Consider the following 22,082-nt stretch of genomic DNA (forward strand, 5'->3'; position numbering starts at 1 on the left):
GTTATCCGCTGATAATCTCCGCCACACTGTTGCCGGACCAAGAGGCTCAGCTCGTCTCACTTCTCAAAAGAAGGAAAACGGCATTTGCATGGAAGATCACAGATATTAAAGGAATCAGCCCAGCGGTGTGCATGCACCATATAAGGCTGGATGCTGACGCTAAGCCATGCAGACAGCCTCAGCGGCGACTAAATGAAAATATGCAAGAGGTAGTAAAGAAGGAGGTGATCAAGCTGTTCAATGCAGGAATCATATACCCTATCAGTGACAGCCAGTGGGTCAGCCCAACCCAGGTGGTTCCCAAGAAATGAGGTTTTGTCGAACAGACAAGCGATGAGGGGGAGGTCTTCATGACTTCCGCCACGAAGAAGGATCACTTCACACTTCCCTTCCTTGATCAATGCCTTGGGAAGCTCGCAGGTCACGAATACTACTATTTCCTCAATGGTTACTCAAGCTATCATCAAATTCCCATCAAACTGGAGGACTGTGAGAAGACTACATTTACTTGTCTATATGGGACTTTGGCTTACAGAAGGATGCCGTTCGGGCTTTGCAACGCTCCGGTCACCTTCCAGCGATGTATGTACCATATCTTCAGCGATCTCCTGGACTCTTGTATAGAAGTATTCATTGATGACTTCTCGGTATATGGCAAGACATTTTCCAGATGCCTGAACAATCTGGAAAAAGTACTTCTCCGCTGCATTGAGACTGATCTCGTACTGAACTGGGAAAAATATCATCTTATGGTAAATGAAGGAATTGTCTTAGGCCATAAGATCTCATATGCCGGTATTGAGGTGGATAGATCAAAAGTTAGTGTAATCGAAAAGATGCCAGCACCCTCGAATGAGAAAGGAGTGCGAAGTTTCCTTGGACACGCGGGGTTCTACCGTCGTTTCATCAAAGGCTTCAGTCAAATCACGCAACCACTTACATCACTGTTGTGCAAGGATTCTCAGTTTCACTGGTCAAGCGAGTGTGAGGAGGCTTTCCAAGTACTGAAGGAGAAGTTGACCTCCGCTCCTATAATTTCAGCACCAGTATGGAGTGAGCCATTCGAGTTGATGACGGATGCGAGCGACTATGCCGTCGGCGCTGTAATAGGACAAATGATTGAATCTAAGTTGAATGTCATCTATTATGCAAGTAAATAACTGGATTCCGCTCAAAAGAATTACACTACAACCGAGAAGGAGCTGCTAGCTATTGTCTTCGCTTTCGAGAAATTTAGACTATCTTATCGGAAGCAAGACCATTGTTCACACTGACCATGCAGCTATCAAGTATTTGATGGAGAAGAATGAGACAAAGGCCCGCTTGATCAGATGGGTTCTGTTGCTCCAGGAATTTGACATAGAGATCAGGGATAAGAAGGGGGAAAAGAGAATCATGTGGCAATAGGTTAAGGCAAGAAGAGGACGTATCTCTAGGAATCAACGAACAATTCCCAGATAAGAAGCTGTTCCTGGTGCAAGCGAAGGAGCCATAGTTTGCAGACCTGGCCAATTTCTTAACTACAAGACAGTTCCCAGCACATACTATACAAAGGGAAAAGAAGAGATTGCTCAGTTTAGGAAAGGACTATTTTTGGGATAAACCATTTTTGTTCAACATCGGCGCAAATGGGATAATCCGTCGCTGTGTAACGGAATCTGAGATCCCGCTGATCTTGAATGAATGTCATGGGTCCCATGTAGGAGGGCATTTCGCTGGCCTGCGCACAACGGCCAAAGTTTTGCAGTCAGGCTTCTTTTGGCCTACTCTACAGAAAGATGCTGATGTCTTTGCCAAATCTTGCGACAAGTGTCAAAGATTGGGATCTATCTCGAAGAGAGATGAGATGCCCCAAACTGGAGTCTTGTTTGTGGACATATTTGATGTGTGGGGGATAGACTTTATGGGTCCCTTTCCACCTTTCAATGGGAAATTATACATTCTGGTGGCGGTGGATTACGTAAGCAAGTGGGTTGAAGCGCAAGCGCTCACCACTAATGATGCTCGATCTGTGATCCGCTTCCTAAAATATACCATATTCCTAAGGTTTGGGGTCCCCAGAACGATAATAAGCGATGAAGGCATCCACTTTGTGAATAAGGCGCTACAATCCTGCCTTCAACAATATGGTGTCCGCCACCATCTAACTACCCCCTATCATCCACAAGCGAGCGGTCAGGTGGAAGTTTCAAATAGAAAAATCAAACACATCCTTCAGACCACAGTAAATAAAAGTCGCAAGAATTGGGCAGAGAAATTGGATGATGCGCTGTGGGCATATAGAACAACCTTCAAAACTCCAATCGGAATGTCCCCTTATCGGCTTGTATATGGAAAAGCCTGTCACCTACCTCTGGAACTCGAGCATCGCGCGTATTGGGCCATCAAGTATCTCAATTTTGATCTTCTCTCAGCACAGGAGAAACGCGCCAAAAGATTGCTCGATCTGACTGAGTTCCGTTATCTTGCATATGAAAGTGCTAAACTCTACAAGGAAATGATGAAATTCTACCATGACAAGAAGTTGAAGAAGAAGGAATTCGCTGTGGGATCCAAGGTTCTTCTATACGACACTAGGTTCCACTTATTCTCAGGGAAATTGAAGTCACGGTGGACTGAGCCGTATATCGTCAGGCAAGTGCTGCCAAGTGGAGCCATAACGATCAATAATTTGGAAACCCCAAGAGAAAGAAACTCCTTCCTAGTAAATGGAGCGAAACTGAAACCGTATATCGAAGGGCCTGTATTGCAGTAGGCCAATGCAGATATTAGTTTGATGGAGGTTCAGAAACTCGTTCAATGATAGAATTTCTGAAAAAAAGGATCCAGAAGCCTAATCTTATATCCGCCAATTTTACAGTTTTCTTTTATCGCTTTCCTAGTTAGAATTTATCGCTTTCATAGTTAAAATTTACAAGTTTTCTTTGTCGCTTTCATAGATAGATTTTATAATTCTTATCGCTTTCATAGTATAGGTTTACAGTTTTGTTAGCGCTTTCATTAGAGTAGGATTATCGCTTTATAGGAGTAGTTTAATGTTAGCTTTTTAACTTCTAACCTGAGCCTGACCCAAGCCATCTATCGCTTCGCTTGTCTCACCCTGATATTCACTGGGGGAGCAGTATCGCTCAACCAGTACCGCTTCCATCACTGCTTGAATGTCATGCTTAGATAAATAGAAGTATGGCTTTAATCGCTCACCCGCCCTGAAAACCCTCCCTTATACCTTTATAAGTAATTACAATGGACTAGGCAGCGCTCCGCTTGCCCTCCAGATGAGCGATAGAAAATTCTATAAATACCCCAGTCACCAGTCATTTTCCACTTTTGCCCTACAGTAACTTCCTCCAGACGCTTTAGTAACCGCCACTCTCCAAGTCAAAATTTTTCAAAATCTCGACATTTCAACCAGTAATAGCTTCATCTAAGATAAGATCTAGGTTAACCTTAGTACATGAACTCGATTTTACGGTTGATTTTCCACTGATTTAACGTTCAAAAACACAGATGGGGATCCTCTACGAGAGAAGATTTGACCCCGAAAAGATCACAGGCCCGCTCTCTGACTGGCTGGAGGAGCGAGGCTTGTCGTGGTTGATCAGAAACCCCAGTGAGCCAGTGGATGTATCGCTGGTGAGGGAGTTTTACACTAATCTGAATCAGGCTGAGAGTCTAAAACATGTCTATATTCGGGGGAGATGAGTAGACTGCTTAGCCAGGAAGATCAACCGACTCCTGGGATGGGAACACCACTACCCCATCCAGGAGATGAGGGATAAGTTGAAGGGATAAGTTGAAGGCAACGGAGGTCTGCAACTCGCTTGAGTTGCAGACGCTTTACAGGACCTTCGCCACCACCCCTGTATACGAGAAGAGGAACTTAAAATTCGGATCGGTGGACGAAGAAAAAAAGAATGGGTGAAGTGGTCGCTGAGCAGATAATGATCACCGCACATACCACTGACATCCGTCTTGACTACCTCCTTGCCCTTCGCTTAATTCTGGAGGAGAATACTGATGTAGATTTGGGCGCGATCATAGGCATAGATATCTGGGATCGAAGAAGCGGAGACAGAACACTGGGTCATGGGACCCTGATCACAGAAATATGCCGGCGCGCGGGCGTCGACTTGCCCATTCCAGCCCCAGAGCTACAAATGAAGCCGCTGCTTCCGGCGGCCTTCCACAAAACCTGGCTGGAGTCCAAGGGGTTTACTCTTATCCCCAAGCAGAAAGAGGAAAGCACAAGCGGCAACGCCCCTTCCACCAAAAAGAAAGATGAAGTTTGTGGGGGGGGGAATCATCAGAGAGGATGTGACACCTCAGGCCGAGCCCGATTCTGAGAGGACAGTCTCCAATGAAGCTCCCAGCGATGAGGAAGAGGAAGCCCTCCGCTTCGCTCAGGAGATAGAGGAGGATCTTTTCGGGGCTGAAGCGGTTAGGAGTGATAAGGGAGGAAAAACGCCACGAGCGGCCGCTGGCGAAAAGAGGTCAAAGAAACAAGAAGACCCTGCTCCGCCGCCTGTCAAGAAGTCGAGGGTCAAAGAAGCGCTGCGAAAAAATCCAACACCCCCTCGGCGAGCGACGAGGCAGGAGAAAGGGAAGGGGAAAGCGGTGGATGTAGAGTCAAGCGAAGACATGATCCCCCTCTCCAGACTACGGAAAGGGATCATCATCAGAGAACCCACCGCTCAACCTCAGAGACCTTCGCCAGTAAGGCCTGCGACGGTGGAGGTGTCACCAAGACTACCGAGTCCGCTCGGCGATGAACCTGTTCCCTTCGACCAGCAGGGGACAGGTGAGCCAACTGCTGCTGAAACAGACAAGAAAGCCGCACCCGTTAACCAGTCGGGAGCGGTAGAGCCTACTGCTGCTGGAACAGAGGAGGAGCGGGAGACTGTGCTTCCCGAAGAAACCATCGGCGGGATCGATGTCACAGTGGAATCATACAGAGAATACCCCGCCGAGGTCCCCGCTGCCACAACCGCTGAAGCTGCCAACGAAGCCGAGGAGGTGGAGACAGTAATTTCAAACCTTCCTATCCTACAAGTGTCCCTACGCAGCCCAAAAACACCTACCAAGATGGGGACACCTACTAAGACTCTGACTCCTTCCTTAGTCAAATAAGACAAAACACTATTAGAGGAAGAGAAGGATGAGCATGATAGGAAGCTGCAGGAGAAGCAAGCTCAGCTGCTAGCCGAAGTACAACTGATTGAACGATTGTGACAGCTCGAGCGACGGAAGAAAAGGAAAATGAAGGTGCTGGCCAAGCTGCTCAAATACTGGAAACCGCTGACTCAACTTCAGCTGCGATTTAGGAGATATATGGAGAGAAAGAAGGCAGAGTAGCTGGAGTACGAGGCAGCGAGTATTCCTCAGGGACATCACCCCTGAACCAGCACCTGATTCCCTTCGGAAGGAAGCGCCAATGGAGATCAGTTGGGCTGAGTCCGAGCGACAGTCACCAGCAGCGGCAGGGGCTGGATCATCAGCCCCCGCTCATCTCTGGAAAGCATTGAAAGAAGACTGGAGGAACTCGACTCAGCCATTCTCACCCAATACATGATGACTCAGACAATAATTGACACATACGCTAGGAGTCTGGGTGATGAACTGGCCATTGGAAAGAAAGCAACTGCCGCACTAGAAGTGCGCGTAGAAGCACTGGAGACTCAAGTTGCAAGTATGGGTACGACGCTGCAGGATATTATGAAAGCACTCGCAGCTCTCACCCAACAAAACGCCATTCTTATGGAACAACAGCTTGACACAACCAGGAGTCTCCAACGAATAGAAGACCTAGTGCGGCAGATATCCAGAAACCTTCCTCAAGGGCGAGGACCGCCAAACGAGAAAAGGAAATGAAGAGAGGTCCTCCCCCATATGCATATCTTGAGAATGGCAAAGGCTGTACATAATATTGATCAACGACACAAAACTTTTTGGTAACAAGTGACAAATTTTATTTATTGTATGCCTGATATAACCTGAAGTATGTGTTCTTATGTGAAATGCCTGTGATATCCTGTTGAGTTAACTCTGTGATATGTTTTAGAGTAGAGTTAGATGACTTAAGCACATCAGACCAAGTAATTGTCCTTCGAACTTCACAATAACTTGAACATTAGCGTTAAACTAAGTAACAACGAATAAGACTTGTGAAGATTAGTGCCCTCTTCGTTTCAACTTTCCCATACTCAGTAGGGCAAGCGAACCTATGTTTTTTCGACTGTGTTCGTAAGAAATTACTTGAAAAGAAAAGTCCTTAAATATGGTTTAAGATACAATGCAAGCGAAGCAGGGAGGACCTATCATTACAAAGGAACTGAAAAGGCCTAGGCGTGTGAGAATCAAATAAGATCTTGAGCAGACATAATGTTTGTTTGAAACTCTCGATCCAAAAAAAAAAACTCCGCGCCCTTCGGCTGAAGGTTTCCTAAATCAAAAAAACATTCCCCGGTAAGCAAGCAAAGTTGACAATACCTGCATAACTCCAATATTGTTAAATCAAATGACAATCTGAATACTTATGGCTTCTTTGTTTCTATTTTAAGATTCACTTTATTCCCAATCATGGCACTTGTTGTTAACACTTCTTAATTGCAGTAAACAGTATAACCTCTTGATCTTTTAATGTAGTTTGTTCGAGGACGAGCAAAGGTTTACTGTGAGGAGGTTTGATAACTCCAAATAGGAGCATATTCTTAGCTTGACAAAACTGTGTATTACTCGAATTTCTGAATAAAAACCATCACAATGACTCATTCATGGCATACATTATTGATATATATCGCTTGGCATGATCCAGAATTCGTTGTTGAGATTATTAACGATTTTTGCCTTTTTAAGCGGTAGTTTGGTGCCAGAAAAGCTAAAGCAGACGCCACAAGCGACAGCCACCTCCGCTCGCAAGCGCCCAGAATACATCCGGAAAAATACTAAGGCATGAGAGGCAAGCGGCAGCCTTCACCACCCGCAAGCAACAGCCTCTCCCGCTTGCAAGCGACAGCCCAAACACCCACCGCTGCAGATTATTACCAGATTCCAACTAAGTATTCCAACTGCAGCGGTACAGCCATTCCATTTCCAGCCAGCACAAGTGAGCCTAGCTGCGCTGATGCCCTCAAGCTCTTCGGCAAGGAAGGAAGATTTGCGCCCTTACAGTTCAGTGCAATCAAAGCAAGAGCCTTGGGAGTTATGACCAGCAACTGCTTCAACAGAATAACTACCAGTAACCGCCTAACTGCCCAGCGGTTGGAACTGCCCAACAACTGATTGCAATTGTCCCGTTTCACCTGCTATAAATAGAGCCAAATATCTTTATGTAAAAGAGATCGATACTTCGATTAAAAACACTCTTAACAAGTACCTCTCAAGCAAATCGTCTTCCTGTTTTCGAGAGCTCCAACACTGTAAGGGAGTTCTCCACAGGAATGGCCAATGGAGTAGAGGCCAATGGAGTAGAGGTTTTCCTTCTCCCTTGGCCAAGTCTTTACAGCTTTCTTAGATTAGATTACTGCTTTTGTTTACAGCTTTGTAGCTTTAGTCTTTTCATGCTTTCGTAGTAGATAATGAAATATCATTCAGTTCTTCATCCTCAATTCTTCCACAATTTTTACACACTTATATAAAGTTTGAATTTAGAGAATTCCATTTCACTGGTTTAGAGCTAGAGAATAATTGATTATTTGAGCCTTGTTATGCGCCAAAATCGGTCTCAAGGTAGTTCAATGTAGTTAAGTACGCGGGAGCCTTGTCGACCTGCTTAACTGCTGTTCTGCATTCAATTTTGATTAAAAAGAGGTAAACAAAAGGGTAAAGCCACTAATGAGGCAAATTTTGGGAAAATTAACGGGACATAGGCGGTGGTATATTAGGTCGCAGAGATTCCTAGTGACAGTAGGGTTTCTTTCTTATAATGTCTTAAATCTGGGTGTCATTGAAGTCTTGTTGTAAATCCCTTAAGGTCAAAAATTCCAGTGTTATGAATTCTTTATATTCAGTTTATATAATTACAATACTTCCTTCTCACTGCTTCCGTAAAATACATATATTTCCGATAACACAACTGCATCGCTCGCTCATTGCCTCTAGGAAAATCTATCCATTTAGTAACGCACAGTTCAGACACAACATCTTTCCTTCACTATCGGTCGCCCATCTATATATATATACATATGTATACATATAATGTGCCGCTCACTCATGTCCCGTTCACTCGGTAACCGCCATTCATCTATGTTCCGTTCATCTGGTCCCCACTTCCGCTCATGTCCCGATCATCTTGTTACCGCTGGCACTTCATCTTCCGCCCTCGCTTCGCTCACTTCCGCTCACTTCATTTTTTATCGGTTTACTTACCGCTTTCTATAGCCTAGCTTTTGGATCCGCTGCAAGCGGATCCCTTCCTGCATATTTCGTCGCTTTTTCAAGATTTTCACCGTTGAAATTCATGACTTAAAATCCTTGTGTTCGACCTGGAAACTCACCAGTAAAAAGAGTATAAATAATTGTGATAACTACTTAGGGTCTACAACCACAAAAATTACTATATCTGATCGTTTTCTATAAACTTCCACTCACTGATTTTCAAATATAAATTCCCTGTAAATTGCGTAAATACACACACGCACATTTTTAGTCATCAAAGTACCCCATGGTTTACCACCCATTCGTGGAATTAAGCACCAAATTGATTTTTTCCCGGGAGCATCAATTCCTAATCGGCCAGCCTATCGAGCCAACCCAGATGAGGTGAAAGAAATACAAAGGCAAGTGGAGGACCTACTGAGCAAAGGTTGGATTCGTGAAAGCCTAAGTCCTTGTGTTGTACCTGTCCTATTGGTGCCAAAAAAATATGGGGGTTGGCGCATGTGTGTGGATTTCCAAGCCGTCAATGCTATAATAGTTAAGTATTGTCATCCCATTCCTAGATTAGATGACATGCTTGATAATTTGTGTGGTTCTGTAATCTTTTCAAAAATTGATTTAAAAAGTGGCTATCACCAAATTCGGATTAATCAAGGTGATGAATGGAAAACTGCCTTCAAGACTTCTTTTGGTCTATATGAGTGGTTAGTTATGCCATTTGGACTTACTAATGCCCCAAGCACATTCATGCGATTGATGAATCATGTTTTAAGGAATTTTATAAGTAAGTTTGTGGTAGTATACTTTAATGACATACTTGTTTATAGTACTTCTATTGAAACACATGTTAAACATTTACAAGCAGTTTTAGATGTTTTACGGGCTGAGAATTTATATGCTAACTTGAAAAAATGCGACTTTTGTGTCGACAATTGCAACTTTTTGGGTTTTATTGTAGGAAAAGATAGAGTATGTGTGGATCCTGCGAAGGTTGTAGCCATCCAAGAGTGGCCTACACCTACTAGCGTACGTGATGTCCGCAGTTTCCATGGCCTTGCAGAAACTTCAGCACTATTGCAGCACCCTTAACTGAAATTACCAAAAAAGAGGATAAGCTTGAGTGGGGAAGTGAACAACAAAATGCTTTTGATACTTTGAAAGCGAAACTTACATGTGCACCCGTACTTGCTTTACCTGATTTCTCTAAGCCCGTTTGAACTTGATTGTGATGCCTCTGGTATAGGTATTGGCGCTGTCCTCTCGCAAGAAAGAGACCCGTTGCATTTTTCAGTGAAAAGCTACATGGCGCTGCGTTGAATTATTCAACCTACGATAAGGAATTGTACTCCTTAGTGCGGGCCCTACAAACATGGCAAAATTACTTACGTCCTCGTGAGTTTGTTGTGTACACTGATCATGAATCCCTCTAGCATATCAAATACCAAAGTAAGTTGAGTACGAGACACATCCGATGGATCTCCTTCATTGACACCTTCCCCTATGGTGTTAAATACAAAAAGGGTAAGAAAAACATTGTTGCGGATGCATTGTCACGCAGGTATGCACTTGTTACCACACTTGAGTCTAAGCTATTAGGTTTTTCATATTTGAAAGAATTATATGCAACTTACCCTGATTTCTCCGATATATTTGCTAAATGCGAGAAAATAAATTGTGCGTTCCTAAATGCTCCTTGAGAGAATTGTTGATTTGGGAAAGTCATTCGGGGGGTTTGATGGGACACTTTAGTAGGAACAAGACACTTAACTTGCTGCAAGAATATTTTTTTTGGCCACAAATGAAAGCCGAAGTTGAAGCCGCAATTCGTCAGTATACGACGTGCCTCTCGTCGAAGTCTACTGTTCATCCACACGGTTTGTATACTCCGCTACCTATTCCTGAATCCCTTTGGGTTGATATTTCGATGGATTTCATATTAGATTTGCCTAGGAGTAGGTCTGGTAAAGATTCAATATTTGTTGTGGTTTATCGATTTTCAAAAATGGCACATTTTATTCCATGCACAAAAACCACTGATGCTTCGCATGTTGCTTCATTATTTTTCAAAGAGGTTATTAGATTGCATAGTGTTCCAAGATCCATTGTTTCTGATAGGGATTCTCGATTTTTAAGTTATTTTTTTAAAACACTTTAGGCTAAATTAGGTACAAAATTAATGTTTTCCACAATACACCACCCACAAACTGATGGTCAAACAGAAGTAGTTAATCAAACTGTGGGGTAGCTTGTTACGTGCCTTAGTTAATGAGAATTTGAAGAGTTGGAAAGAATGTTTAGCTCATGCTGAATTTGCATATAACCGTACGATTCATAGCTCTACGAATTGTTCTCCATTTGAGGCTGTTTACGGTTTTAACCCATTAACTCCTCTTGATCTTATGTCATTGCCACGCAATGAGCACGTTAGTTTTGATAGCAGAAAAATGGCTGAATTTGTCCAACAACTTCATTCTCAAGTTCGGGATAACCTACGAAAGGCAGCTGACAATTATGCAAAACAAGCTAACCGTGGGCGCAAGAAAGTTGTATTTGAGATAGGAGATTAGGTTTGGCTACACTTAAGGAAGGAAAGATTTCCAGAATTGAGAAAGTCAAAACTTACTCCCCGTGGCGATGGGCCTTTTCGAGTGTTGGAACGCATTAATTATAATGCCTACAAACTTGAACTCCCAGGTGAGTACCAAGTTCATGTTACTTTTAATGTTTCTGACTTAAGCCTTTTTGATGCAGCGGATGAATATCTTGTTCGGGAGAACAAGAAAGCTTTTCAAGATTGAGGGAATGACGAGGACGTCCAATCTTCAAGCATTCAAATGCCTGTGGAACCCATCACTCGAAGCCGAGCTCGTCAGTTTCAAAAATCCGTCACTGCATTGATCAGACGATTTTTCATGGAGAATCAATTTAAGGATGATGCTTGGAGACCACTTAGCCCTCACCTGAAGCTCCTTCAATGGGACCCGCAAGAATCCCAATTGAAAGATCAAGAGAATCACTAATCATAGAAGTATATCAAGGAAATCCTCACTTACAGAGAGAATCACTAATCATGGAAGTATATCAAGGGAATCATCACTTATGAAGAGAATCACTAATCATGGAAGTATATCAAGGGAATCATCACTTACGGAGAGAATCGCTAATCATGGAAGATTATCAAGGAAATCATCAATTATTATGGAGGCTTCTAGAAGTACCTTAATATATATTTCCTTTTATTATAAGTTTCTATATAGTATAATTCTATATCTAAAACTTCCCTAATTATTTATTTCCTTATAGTTAGACTTACCTTTTGGTTTGTTTCCTTTATTATTTGTTGCCTTTTATTTTCCTCAAGGACCTCTATATAAGGTCCTTGCCTATCATTGTAATGGGAACCTTTTTTACATCTTGAATTGAATTTCACTTTTATAATTTTCTAGTGTTAGGGAGTGATTTCCTCGCATTTAGAACTCAAATCGAGTCTTTGGAGTGATTCCATCGGTTCATGGCTTCCAATCCTTTGCAGTGGGATTTAGCCTATTGTTTGTGTTTTACCTATAGATTGATTTCAGGTCCGAGACTTATTCTCGTAGTTGGTTATCATTCATACTAAGTCACATTCTCTGCAAAATCTTTTCTTTTTCCTTCTCTTTTTTTTTATACATATTCTTAATCCATTTGTTCTATTGAACTTTGTGGGTAAAAAAATTATGTTGGTTATAATTATACGCAGCTGGGCCGTGTCAAGCTTTACTTGTGTATTGATGTTTTTGAGATATGGGGAGGTTTTTGAAAATTATGGAAAGAAAAATTTAAGGAGAAATTCATATGTGCTGGAAAGAATTGATGTGCAGGAAAATGTTTTTTTGAATCTATTCTGTGCAACCGAGGTATACTAGTGGTTATCCAAATTGCTGATGAATATGCTTCCATGGAATCAGAGGATTTCAATGCCACCCTTGATGGAGAATGAGAAATTGCTGCCTCTGCTACTAATCCAGAACCATCATGTGTTGTTGCTGATCTGTGAGAACCCAGTCCTGCAGTGCAGTTCAGTGATGAACCGGATGACGATGTCATATTATCTGTCTTAAAGGATTGAAAACAAAAAATGAGGCATTGATCCAATTCCTAAAATTGCGTCGTTTGACCTTGGTATGGACGACATTGAGGATTTGAAAGTGATGTCAAGGCTATTAAAGCCTCAATAACTGATCGTGCATAAACTCAACCTCTTTGGCCGATGTCTCCCAAGGGGGAGAATGAGGAAGGAGCTGAAGCTTCATGACATGCTATCTAAGAGGAGAAGCTGATGTCAAGGGGGAGACCATGAGAAAAGAGCCATCATGTGGAAAAACATTTCGGGTTTGTTTGTTGTTAGTCCCTGCGGATCCACTAGAATCTTTTTCCTCTCGATGTGGTATACATCAACCAAAAAGGGGGAGATTGTTGGTATGAAATTTTGTTTGATGTATCGGAGATCCGCAAAATATTCAGACAACCAACTCGTGCATGTGTGGCTGCTAAAATTGTCCACGTTGGCTGCTGATGTAGAATGTTTTTCCACGTATTTTCTGAGTTGGAAAAAGTTTTTTTAAGAGATAAAACGACAATTGAATCCTGTTTGTTTCTTGACAAAAGGCACAAGGAAAAATGTGCAAGCATTGATTTGGAAAGTTAAAAAAAAAGGTGAAGAAAGAGGAAGGGACACTCTACCCCTTTTGGATCCGCAGACATATCAGACAACCAAGCTGATGCCTCCATGTCTTCAAATCTGCTCTTGATGCTCGGTTCAAGGTCTGATATATTGGTCTTTGAAAAGCTCTAACATTAGATAAATTGTTAATCTCAATGCTTGACTGTAATCAAAGACAAAATATCCTATCCCTCGTGCTTGCATCAAAGTGGAAAGTCAAAAAGAGATGAAAAAAAATGAAGGGAGACTCAGTCCGTAGTGGATCAGTAGAAAAATCAGACAACCAATCAGCTATCTGCAAGACTGCAACATGCTCGAGTTCATGGTTCAAGGTCTGATATTCTGGTCATTGAAAAAGCTTCAAAGTGAGACAAAATATATATATCTTACTATCCTACTTCATATAAAGACAAAAGGGCTTTGTTCTACGAAATTGCATGCAAAAGAAAGGTCAAAAATAAAACAAGAAAAAGGTTTCCAACACCCATTACCAAAAGAGGTAATATTTGACTATCTCCTCCTTCTAGGCATTTATGTGGAGTTTGACATATCAATTTCGTCCTATATGCATAGATATGTGTCATAAGATGTGTCTTGGCATTGAGTCCATTTGTTGTCGAATGTTGAATGGAAGAAGTGCGTTTGTGTATGTATATATATACACTACCTATGGAATTGTGAAAAGGGGCTTTCATAATTTTCTAAGAGAGAAAATGTAATATCTTTCGTGTTCTAAGTAGAGAGGGAGAACTTGAAGAGTTCTACTCTTCTTCACCGAAAGGAAAGCCCAAATCCCATGGTATAATAGTTGAGTTTCACTTCTAGTTGAGGGGGAGTGTTCTCTTTTATTTTGAGGGATTTTTTTGGGAGGTTAGACCATGCTTTGAGTAGAAAAATCTGGGAGGATTTTTATCTATTACATTGGGTCTGATTCTTGTCGAAGTTGCTGGAGATTCGAAGCCAAAATCACATCCTGAAGAAATCACAGCAGTCTGCTGTGTCAACAAACTGCCAAGTGTTTGTTTGGTTCAAAAGTGATTCTAAGGAGAGTCAAAGGAGGAGGAGGTGACAAGTTGCCTACAACAACGTCCCATTTCATAGCACAACCAATGGAGGTTGAGGCCTTGCATGCTTGCCTTTGCGAAGGAAGATGCACTTGTATGTGGTAGAGAAATCAATACATTTAAGTTGGGTTTGTGGCTGTTGATTTGTGGAGTGTGTGTGAGGATTTTTTGTATCTAGTTCCTGCCTGTCTCATAGTGGGATTTTCCTAGGTTGGTACCCCCAAACGTAGGCCGGTTGAGGGCCGAACTGGGTCAACAAACTTCGGTGTGCTGTTTGTTTTAATTCACTCTGCACTGCACTTCTTGTTGCTTGTTTGTTGTTCGAATCTCAAGCAGACAACATCGTTCAAGAGTGATCAGAATTGGAGTTTAAGGTATAGAAATACATCTTGTGGGACCGTCAAATCTTATACTGCTCCACTGAGAGAAGAAATCTAAACCCATTTTTGAATCCACATTGTTTGAACAAAATACTTAACCCAGTTATACACTATTTGACAGGTAATACTTTTATTCCATGTGAAAAGTATCAGATAGAAACAAGCACCCAGAACATAATTTCTTACCACAGGAACTGCAGGATAGAGTCGAAGAGTTTCAGTCAGTGCTGCATGAAGGTAGTGCATCTTCTCCAGAGCTTCATCACTCAAAATGGTGAGGAAGTCTGAAACATTTGCTGTGTCCTTTGAGCCTGTTGCATCCATTATGTCCATGACCAATTTTTCCTGCACAACAGGATGCTTGCAAACCATGTAAATAAACCAGGACACTGCAGCCGCCGTTGTGTCTTTCCCAGCTATTATGAAGTTCAATATAATGTCTCGCAGATACTTTGGGTTAGGCTCAGTTTCAGTCAGTTGCAGAAACCTTGATAATATGTCCTCTTTTTTCAACTGAATCTAACAAAAAAGAAAAACACATACACAAATGCACAAAGGTTAAGGCATCGTTCAGAATTCACCAAAAAGAGGCTATGCATAGAAACCTACTGATGCATCTTCTGACTTCTGCAACTTCTCACTCTTGTTAGATATCAGCTTATACACAAACTCATCTATCACTTGTACACATTTTTTCAATTTTGCTTCTGAACCAATACCCAAAGCTTTCTTTATGCCCCACAGAATATCTACATATCTCCATAGTGTCATGGCACTTGCATCATCAAAGGCACTGCTAAATTTGGTGCCTTCTTCATTCGATCCACACATAGTGTCTAACTCCACTCCAAATGCAACTCTGAATATTGAATCTAAAGTCGCTTTCATAAGAAGGTCCTGCAATGATCATCCCGTTACCTGTTAAAGCAGAAGGGAAGAGTTTTGTTTGTTGGAGTCGGATATAAAACTCACTTGGATATCTATAGGCGTATCAGAATCTGCAGCTTCGGATATAATGTTAGTGAGCTTTGCAGCATTTTTTCTAAAGACCATACTGCTGAAATCCCTTAGTACCCTCGTGGAGAATTCATGGCTTGAGACTTTTCTCTGCTCCCTCCACTTGTCACCATCCACTGTAAAAATCCCATCACCCAATAAATCCTTGAGAATGTTGTGGTTGTACCATCCCTATCAGAACTTCTAGTTAGTAAACTTCAGGATTCTGTGGTTAAGTCTTATAACTGTGTAAACACAAACAATACACATTGCTCATTAGAAAATTTGTCAAAGTTGGAACACACTTCACCTATAAAATGTAAGGTCATTTTAAATAAGTAATAGGACATAAGTTAATTTTACACAGCCTAATAGAGTATCTTCGTTATAAATTCTTTTCAAATGTAGAATTATAGTCCAACACAATGTCACTAATTACAAGTAATTTTCACAAGTCCAAAATATTGTGATAGAAACTATTTATAGTTACTGCCAACATAATTTGCAACATTTGTCAAATTACAAATGACAGTAAGTAATTCAACCATTTTTATTATTAGTAAATTATAATCAATTCAATGAAAAATAAAGCTAACTCATGAAAGCATTAATATACTTCTTACAAAGGGGTTAAAATTCCTATAAAACTATTTTACTTTTGCTATTTCATCTTATCAATGAGATATGATAACTTACCCCATACTTTTCACTATACAAATTAATCAAAGACATCCATTAAAGTATTCAATCATATTCCTAAAGTAAACATGCTTGTAATGAACAAAGGCCTAACTGTATTGGATTCTTACAAACACTGGCCCTACTTTGTCATCGCCCTTTTTATAAAAAATGATCCTCCCTCATGTGAAGTGCCCATTATAAAATTTCTTAAACAACCTCTTCTGGTTGTACGTGGTTCAGTGCTGCATATAAAAACTAACTGATTATTCTTCATAACTTTAGCTCAGAACATAACATAATCAACTCGTTCATCACCATATCTGCAATGATTAGATCTGCAACAGTTATTTTTCCAGAAATCAGAATGATTTTTTAGATTCAATCTAGCAATAAGACAAACTATCTCCTAAAATCCACAAATTACCTGGAAAATTCTCGAAACAGGGGAAATCCGCACCTACCTTGCCATAATTTTCGAAGTTGGTTTTCAGCATATACTCAACGTTAGCCGGGTCGGAAGTGTAAACCTCGCTCCGGAATATGTTCAACAGTCTGTACGTCTTGTGTTTGGCCGCCAGATCGGTCATGTAATCGTGTAGTCGGCGGAAATTCCTGAGCTGGTGAAAGACGGTGCCGCCTATCGGATGGTACTTGCTGGTCCGCCGCTTCTGACGCAATTTTCCGGCGACAAGATAAATGGATACCACGGCAATGATTCCACAGAGGATCATTATCGCCAACGCCATGAGCAGCTATGAAAATTGTAGATGAGTTTTGGTCGCCGCCGTTCAGTTCTTCCAGTGGGGGACTCTCTTCTCGGCTAGTGCTATTCTCATCTCAACCTCCTTCCTTAGCGTAGATAGAGCCGTCTTATTTCGTACGTTTCTTGTTTTAGTAAGCCGTTTGAATTTGTCGTTTGAAGAAATTTATGTTCCACAAAATATCACCCAATAATAGCACCCTTTCCCTTGGCTTTATCAAAATGCTCCTATATATATATATATATATATATATACTTACTTTTTGAAGGTTGTTTATATAAAAAATGTTTTTGTATAAGAGTGACTTGGGTATTATTTATTCAAAATATATTAGTGTCTTTTACCCTTTTTGTGAGAGAGAATTATATATATATATAAATAAATAGTACCTTATATATAAATATTAAATATTATTTAATTTTTTCTGTTCGACAGGAAGTTTTTGAAAACACAGTGCACCCAGGTAAATAAGGGACGACTTTCTATGGTCATTTAAGCAGACCCAAACAATCTGGCTTCTTTCCGATACCGCTCTATAATCGATGCATCGGCGCCTTTCGAACCTTTTCTCATTAGAAAGGTGTTCTGACTCTATTGGATCAAGTCAACACCTACGCCGACTGATGCGGACGTCGTGAAAGAAGTAATGAAAGGCCGAACCGAATTAGCACTTCTCAGATCAGGCTAGGCCTCTCCAGCTGAGCTGGGCGATTCATTGGTAGAATGGAAAGAGTTAGGGGAAGAAGGGCTTACAGGGAATGAATGGGAAGATCGAAGGGTTGGAAGAAGAAAGGATTTTTTGGTTAGACGCGTCTGACGGTCACATTTATCTTTTGTATTATTGTATTTAATATTAAAAATGTTTTTATATTTGTATAATTTTTTTATTCAAATATCATTCAATTAATATTGTAAGACACCGACAAAAATAATTTTATAATTTTTTTCTTAATTTGTTACATTTTGATATACGCAAAAAGTAAATGAAATCTTTAGAGCCGGATAGAGATAGTATATTACTATAATACAAATATAATAATAACAATGATAATAGTCTTTTTTTATTAATTTTACTACATATAATATGCTAAAATAACATACTATATATTCTCATCGTCTCTAACTCCATGTAATTTCTTTTTTTTAAAAAATAAACTAAAATATAATATTTCCTCATTTTATTTTTTTCAAAGAATACATTTATTTTTGGACCAAAATTTTAAAAATTGTATAAAGACAATGTTACTTTACTTTTTAGTATAAAGGTAATAATGTGATGGTGAAGTAGAAGTTTTTGTAGAAAAAAATGTAGTTCATAGTTACTAGAAAAAAATGTACTTTGTAATTGGATAATTCAAAACAGAAATATGTATACTTTGTGAGCGAACGGAGAGAGTAAAATTTGTTTGGTTAGTGAATCTTGTAAGTATAAGAAAATGAATAATTTTTTTTTGGTAAAATTATAGGTATATTTTGTATTTGTATGCGAATTACTTTTCTTAAAATAAGAAATGAGTATTTTTTATTTGTACAAACGAAAATGACAAAAGAAATAGATTGATTGAAATGGAGAGGATAATATATAATTAACGATACTTGCTAATGATAAATTAACTGCATGTTATATAAACAACAACTATATATTGTGTATAAGATTAAACGGTGTCAACAAATAACTTTTTTCTAAAAAAAAAAATCATAGTTTTTACTTTTTTTTTAGAAAAACAAGTTTAGTAGTATTTATTTTTATTGAAACTCATGTCTAAATATTTGAATATAAAATTGAATATCATTTTATCTTTGTTTATACTACATGCATATATAATATTAATATTAACAATTTTATGTGGAAAAAAAAAAAAAAAAAAAAAAACTAATACCTACTTTGATATGAGCTACTTCATTGTACACCACTTGATAGACTTAAAGCACAAGTCCTGAAAAATTCACTCTTTGTGCTCTTGTTTCAATCTAACATTAAAATTCAATAAAAAACAAAAAAAACTTTCATTTAAATAAGTTTGTTCTTAATTCTATTTTTGTTCTTGCTTTATTTTTCTTAGTTTTTGTTCATCTAACTTATATGTATAATATGTATAATCATGGTCCATTTCGTCGCCTATAACAATATGGTCAGCTCCGCCATCTATCTTTAACGTTTGGTTGGTTCCACCACTTAGTTCTAATTATTGGATCGGCTCGCCTCCTAGTACTTAAAGTTTACTAAAAACATGGTTGGCATCACTGCCTCTAAGATCGAAGTCTTCACTAAAGTAAGTTAATTTTAGTTTAGTAGTTAATCATATCTTATGTGCTTTTTAATTAACCTGTTTGCATAAATATTGATAAAACTTAAGTTAACCTATAAAAATTGTTGGTAAGCCAAGCACAGGTGGTCCAGTAAAGTTTAACTGAGTTATTTTGTATATGTTAGCATAATTAATTATAAGATATATAAGATAGAATGATTGCTATTTTTTTAAAAAAAAAAAAAAAAAAAAACTATTTTCCAACTCCTCTAATACAAAAAATACGAGCGTTATTTGAAGCATGAAATCCTGCTCCTATTAATTATTCAAATTGGACTATTCTTTATCAAAATATTGAAACAATATATTCAATAGGTTCGTTTGATTTTAAAACAATATTTTCTATAAAAACTCATGAAGAAACTTAATCTATTCTCTCAAATTTGGAAGAAATAATATTTTTTTCTTATATCTATTATGAGGTTAATTACTAGACCTCTGTGTATACATAAGTCTGCAGCCTATTTTAGGACAACTATTTCTAAGCAAAAAGATCTCTGTGATTATGAGATTGATCCTAAATACATAAACCTAATAGTTATACCATACAACTGTACAGCATCAGAACGGATCAAGTGTTGAAATTGAATTTTCAATATTTGTGCTGAAGCACTTAAAAATTTAATTACATTAATTTAGTTTATTAAAAAATATAATTAATATAATTATATAAAATAATATGTAAGTGTTCAACATTGTGCTTAAAATTCAATTTCAACATTTGATCCAATCTAATACAGCATAGCAAATATAAAATTTCCTAAAATATACAAATACAATCACGATTTTGACACTCCCCTCAAGTTGGTAAATAGGTGTTTTCCATTCCCAACTTAGATATAATTTCTTCAAAGTTAATGTTGTTTAGCCCATTAGTGAGTACGTCTGTATGTTGATTATGAGTGGATACATATGGTGTGCAAATCATGCCATTGTCTAGTTTTTCCTTGATAAAGTGTCTGTCAACCTCAATATGTTTAATTTTATCATGCTGCACTGGGTGGGCTATACTAGTTATATATTTATTGTCACAATATAACCTCATAGGTCCATCCTACTTTATCTTCAAGTCTTCCAATATAATCTTCAGCCATAGAAGTTCACATATTTCGTGGGCCATTGCTCGAAATTTTGCTTCAGCACTTGATCTAGCTCTATACTCTAGTTTTACTCTTCCAAGTCACTAAGTTTCCACCAAGGAAGGTGCAATATCCAGAGTTTGATCTCCTATCTACTATTGACCCCGCATAGTCCGCATCCGTATATGCTTCAAGATTTACATTCTTGTTTCATTTGAACAAAATCCCTCTTCTTGAGGTCCCTTTCTAGTATTGGAAAATTCTAAGAGTAGCTTGTAATATGCTAATTTGGTTGGTGAATAAATTAGCTGACTAAACTTACAGCAAAAGCAATGCCTAGTCTAATATGAAATAAGTAAATAAGTCTGTCCACAAGTTTTTGATACATTTCCTTGTTCACAACAATATCTTCTTCCGCACTTTCTTACTTTATATTTGGGTCAACTAGAGTACTTACTGGTCTGCAGGTTGTGTTACCTATTCCCTTAAGCAATTCAGTAATATATTTTATTTGAGATATAAAGATTTCTTTCTTGGAATGAGCCACTTCAATTCCCAAAAGATATTTAAGTCTCTCTAGTGTTTTGATCTCGAATTTCGTGGTAAGACATTCACTTTACACTTGCTACTCATTTTTGCCATCCCCGCTTACTATAATATCATCTACATACATTAATAGAATTGTTACTCTCCTTGAAACTGAATGTTCAATAAATAATGTATGATCCATTTGGCTCTTTTTGTAGCCCATGCCTATCATAACTTTGGTAAATTTTCTAAACCATGCTGTTGGGATTTTTTCAGCCTATGTAGGGCCTTTCTTAACTTGCAAACAGTTCCTGCAGCAATCTTTCCATTGTAACCAAGGAGCAACTCTATGTATATTTATTCTTCAAGGTCTCCATATAAAAATGCATTCTTCACATCAAACTGCTACAAGTCCCAATCATGATTTGTTGTTAATGAAAATATTACCCTAACCATGTTCATCTTAGTAACTGGGAAAATGTCTCAAAGTAATCAATTCCATAGGTTTGAATGAAGCCTTTGTCCACTAACCTTGCCTTTTAACGTTCGATGGTCCCATCGGCCTTGTACTTTACTTCATATATCCACTTGCATCCTACCGGTTTTTTTCCAGGTGGTAGAGTGATAAGTTCCCAAATCCTATTTTTGTTTAACGTCTCCATTTCTAAATCCATGGCATGTTACCATTTCCTGTTAGGTGATGCTTCAGATACAAAGGAATGTGTGTGTATGGAGTTGAGGTTTTTGAGAAAGGTTTTATAGGTAGGTGAGAATTTTTCAAATGATAAGAAATTTGATAGTGGGTAAAATGATTGTTGGGTGCATGTTTTAGTTCCCCTTCTAAGGGCAATGGGTAGGTCTAGAGTTTGGTCCGGCTATGCTTTTAGATTTTGAGAAATAAACTAATTAGAATAATTGATTTTTATAGGATTTGAAGGTGTTACCTCATGCAATGATGATGGGTTAGATTCTTGGATACTACCACATTTTAGAATGGCCTTTTCTCTCATTGAATATACCATATTCTTCCCAAAATTTCCACCATTAGGTGTTGATTCAAGTGTAGATCTTGCTATTGGTTCAGATGCACGTCTTACTGTTGGTTCAAGTACAAGTCTTTCCTCAATTTCAAGAACAACAATGCCATTTGTCCTAATTTTAGGTCCAAATGTCATATTTGGAAGCATGAGTGTCTCATATTTCTCTTTT

At 39.0% G+C, this 22,082-nt stretch overlaps 1 protein-coding gene across 1 annotated transcript in view; it reads right to left on the minus strand.

Annotated features, from left to right (window-relative positions):
- LOC127250239 (cytochrome P450 704C1-like) overlaps positions 1 to 17,121 on the minus strand; it is a 35,547-nt gene extending 18,426 nt beyond the window's left edge. Inside the window, exons 1-4 of the mRNA XM_051273409.1 lie at positions 16,658 to 17,121; positions 15,492 to 15,707; positions 15,129 to 15,416; positions 14,706 to 15,038 (exon numbers count right to left, since the gene is read on the minus strand). Coding sequence (XP_051129366.1) covers positions 14,706 to 15,038; positions 15,129 to 15,416; positions 15,492 to 15,707; positions 16,658 to 16,942 — 1,122 coding nt within the window. The 5' untranslated portion in view covers positions 16,943 to 17,121. The remainder of the gene's footprint in view (positions 1 to 14,705; positions 15,039 to 15,128; positions 15,417 to 15,491; positions 15,708 to 16,657) is intronic.
- Between the last annotated feature and the right edge of the window lie 4,961 nt (positions 17,122 to 22,082).

Source organism: Andrographis paniculata, unplaced genomic scaffold, assembly GCF_009805555.1.
Source record: "Andrographis paniculata isolate CXL003 unplaced genomic scaffold, ASM980555v1 Contig37END, whole genome shotgun sequence".
NCBI lineage: Eukaryota > Viridiplantae > Streptophyta > Magnoliopsida > Lamiales > Acanthaceae > Andrographis > Andrographis paniculata.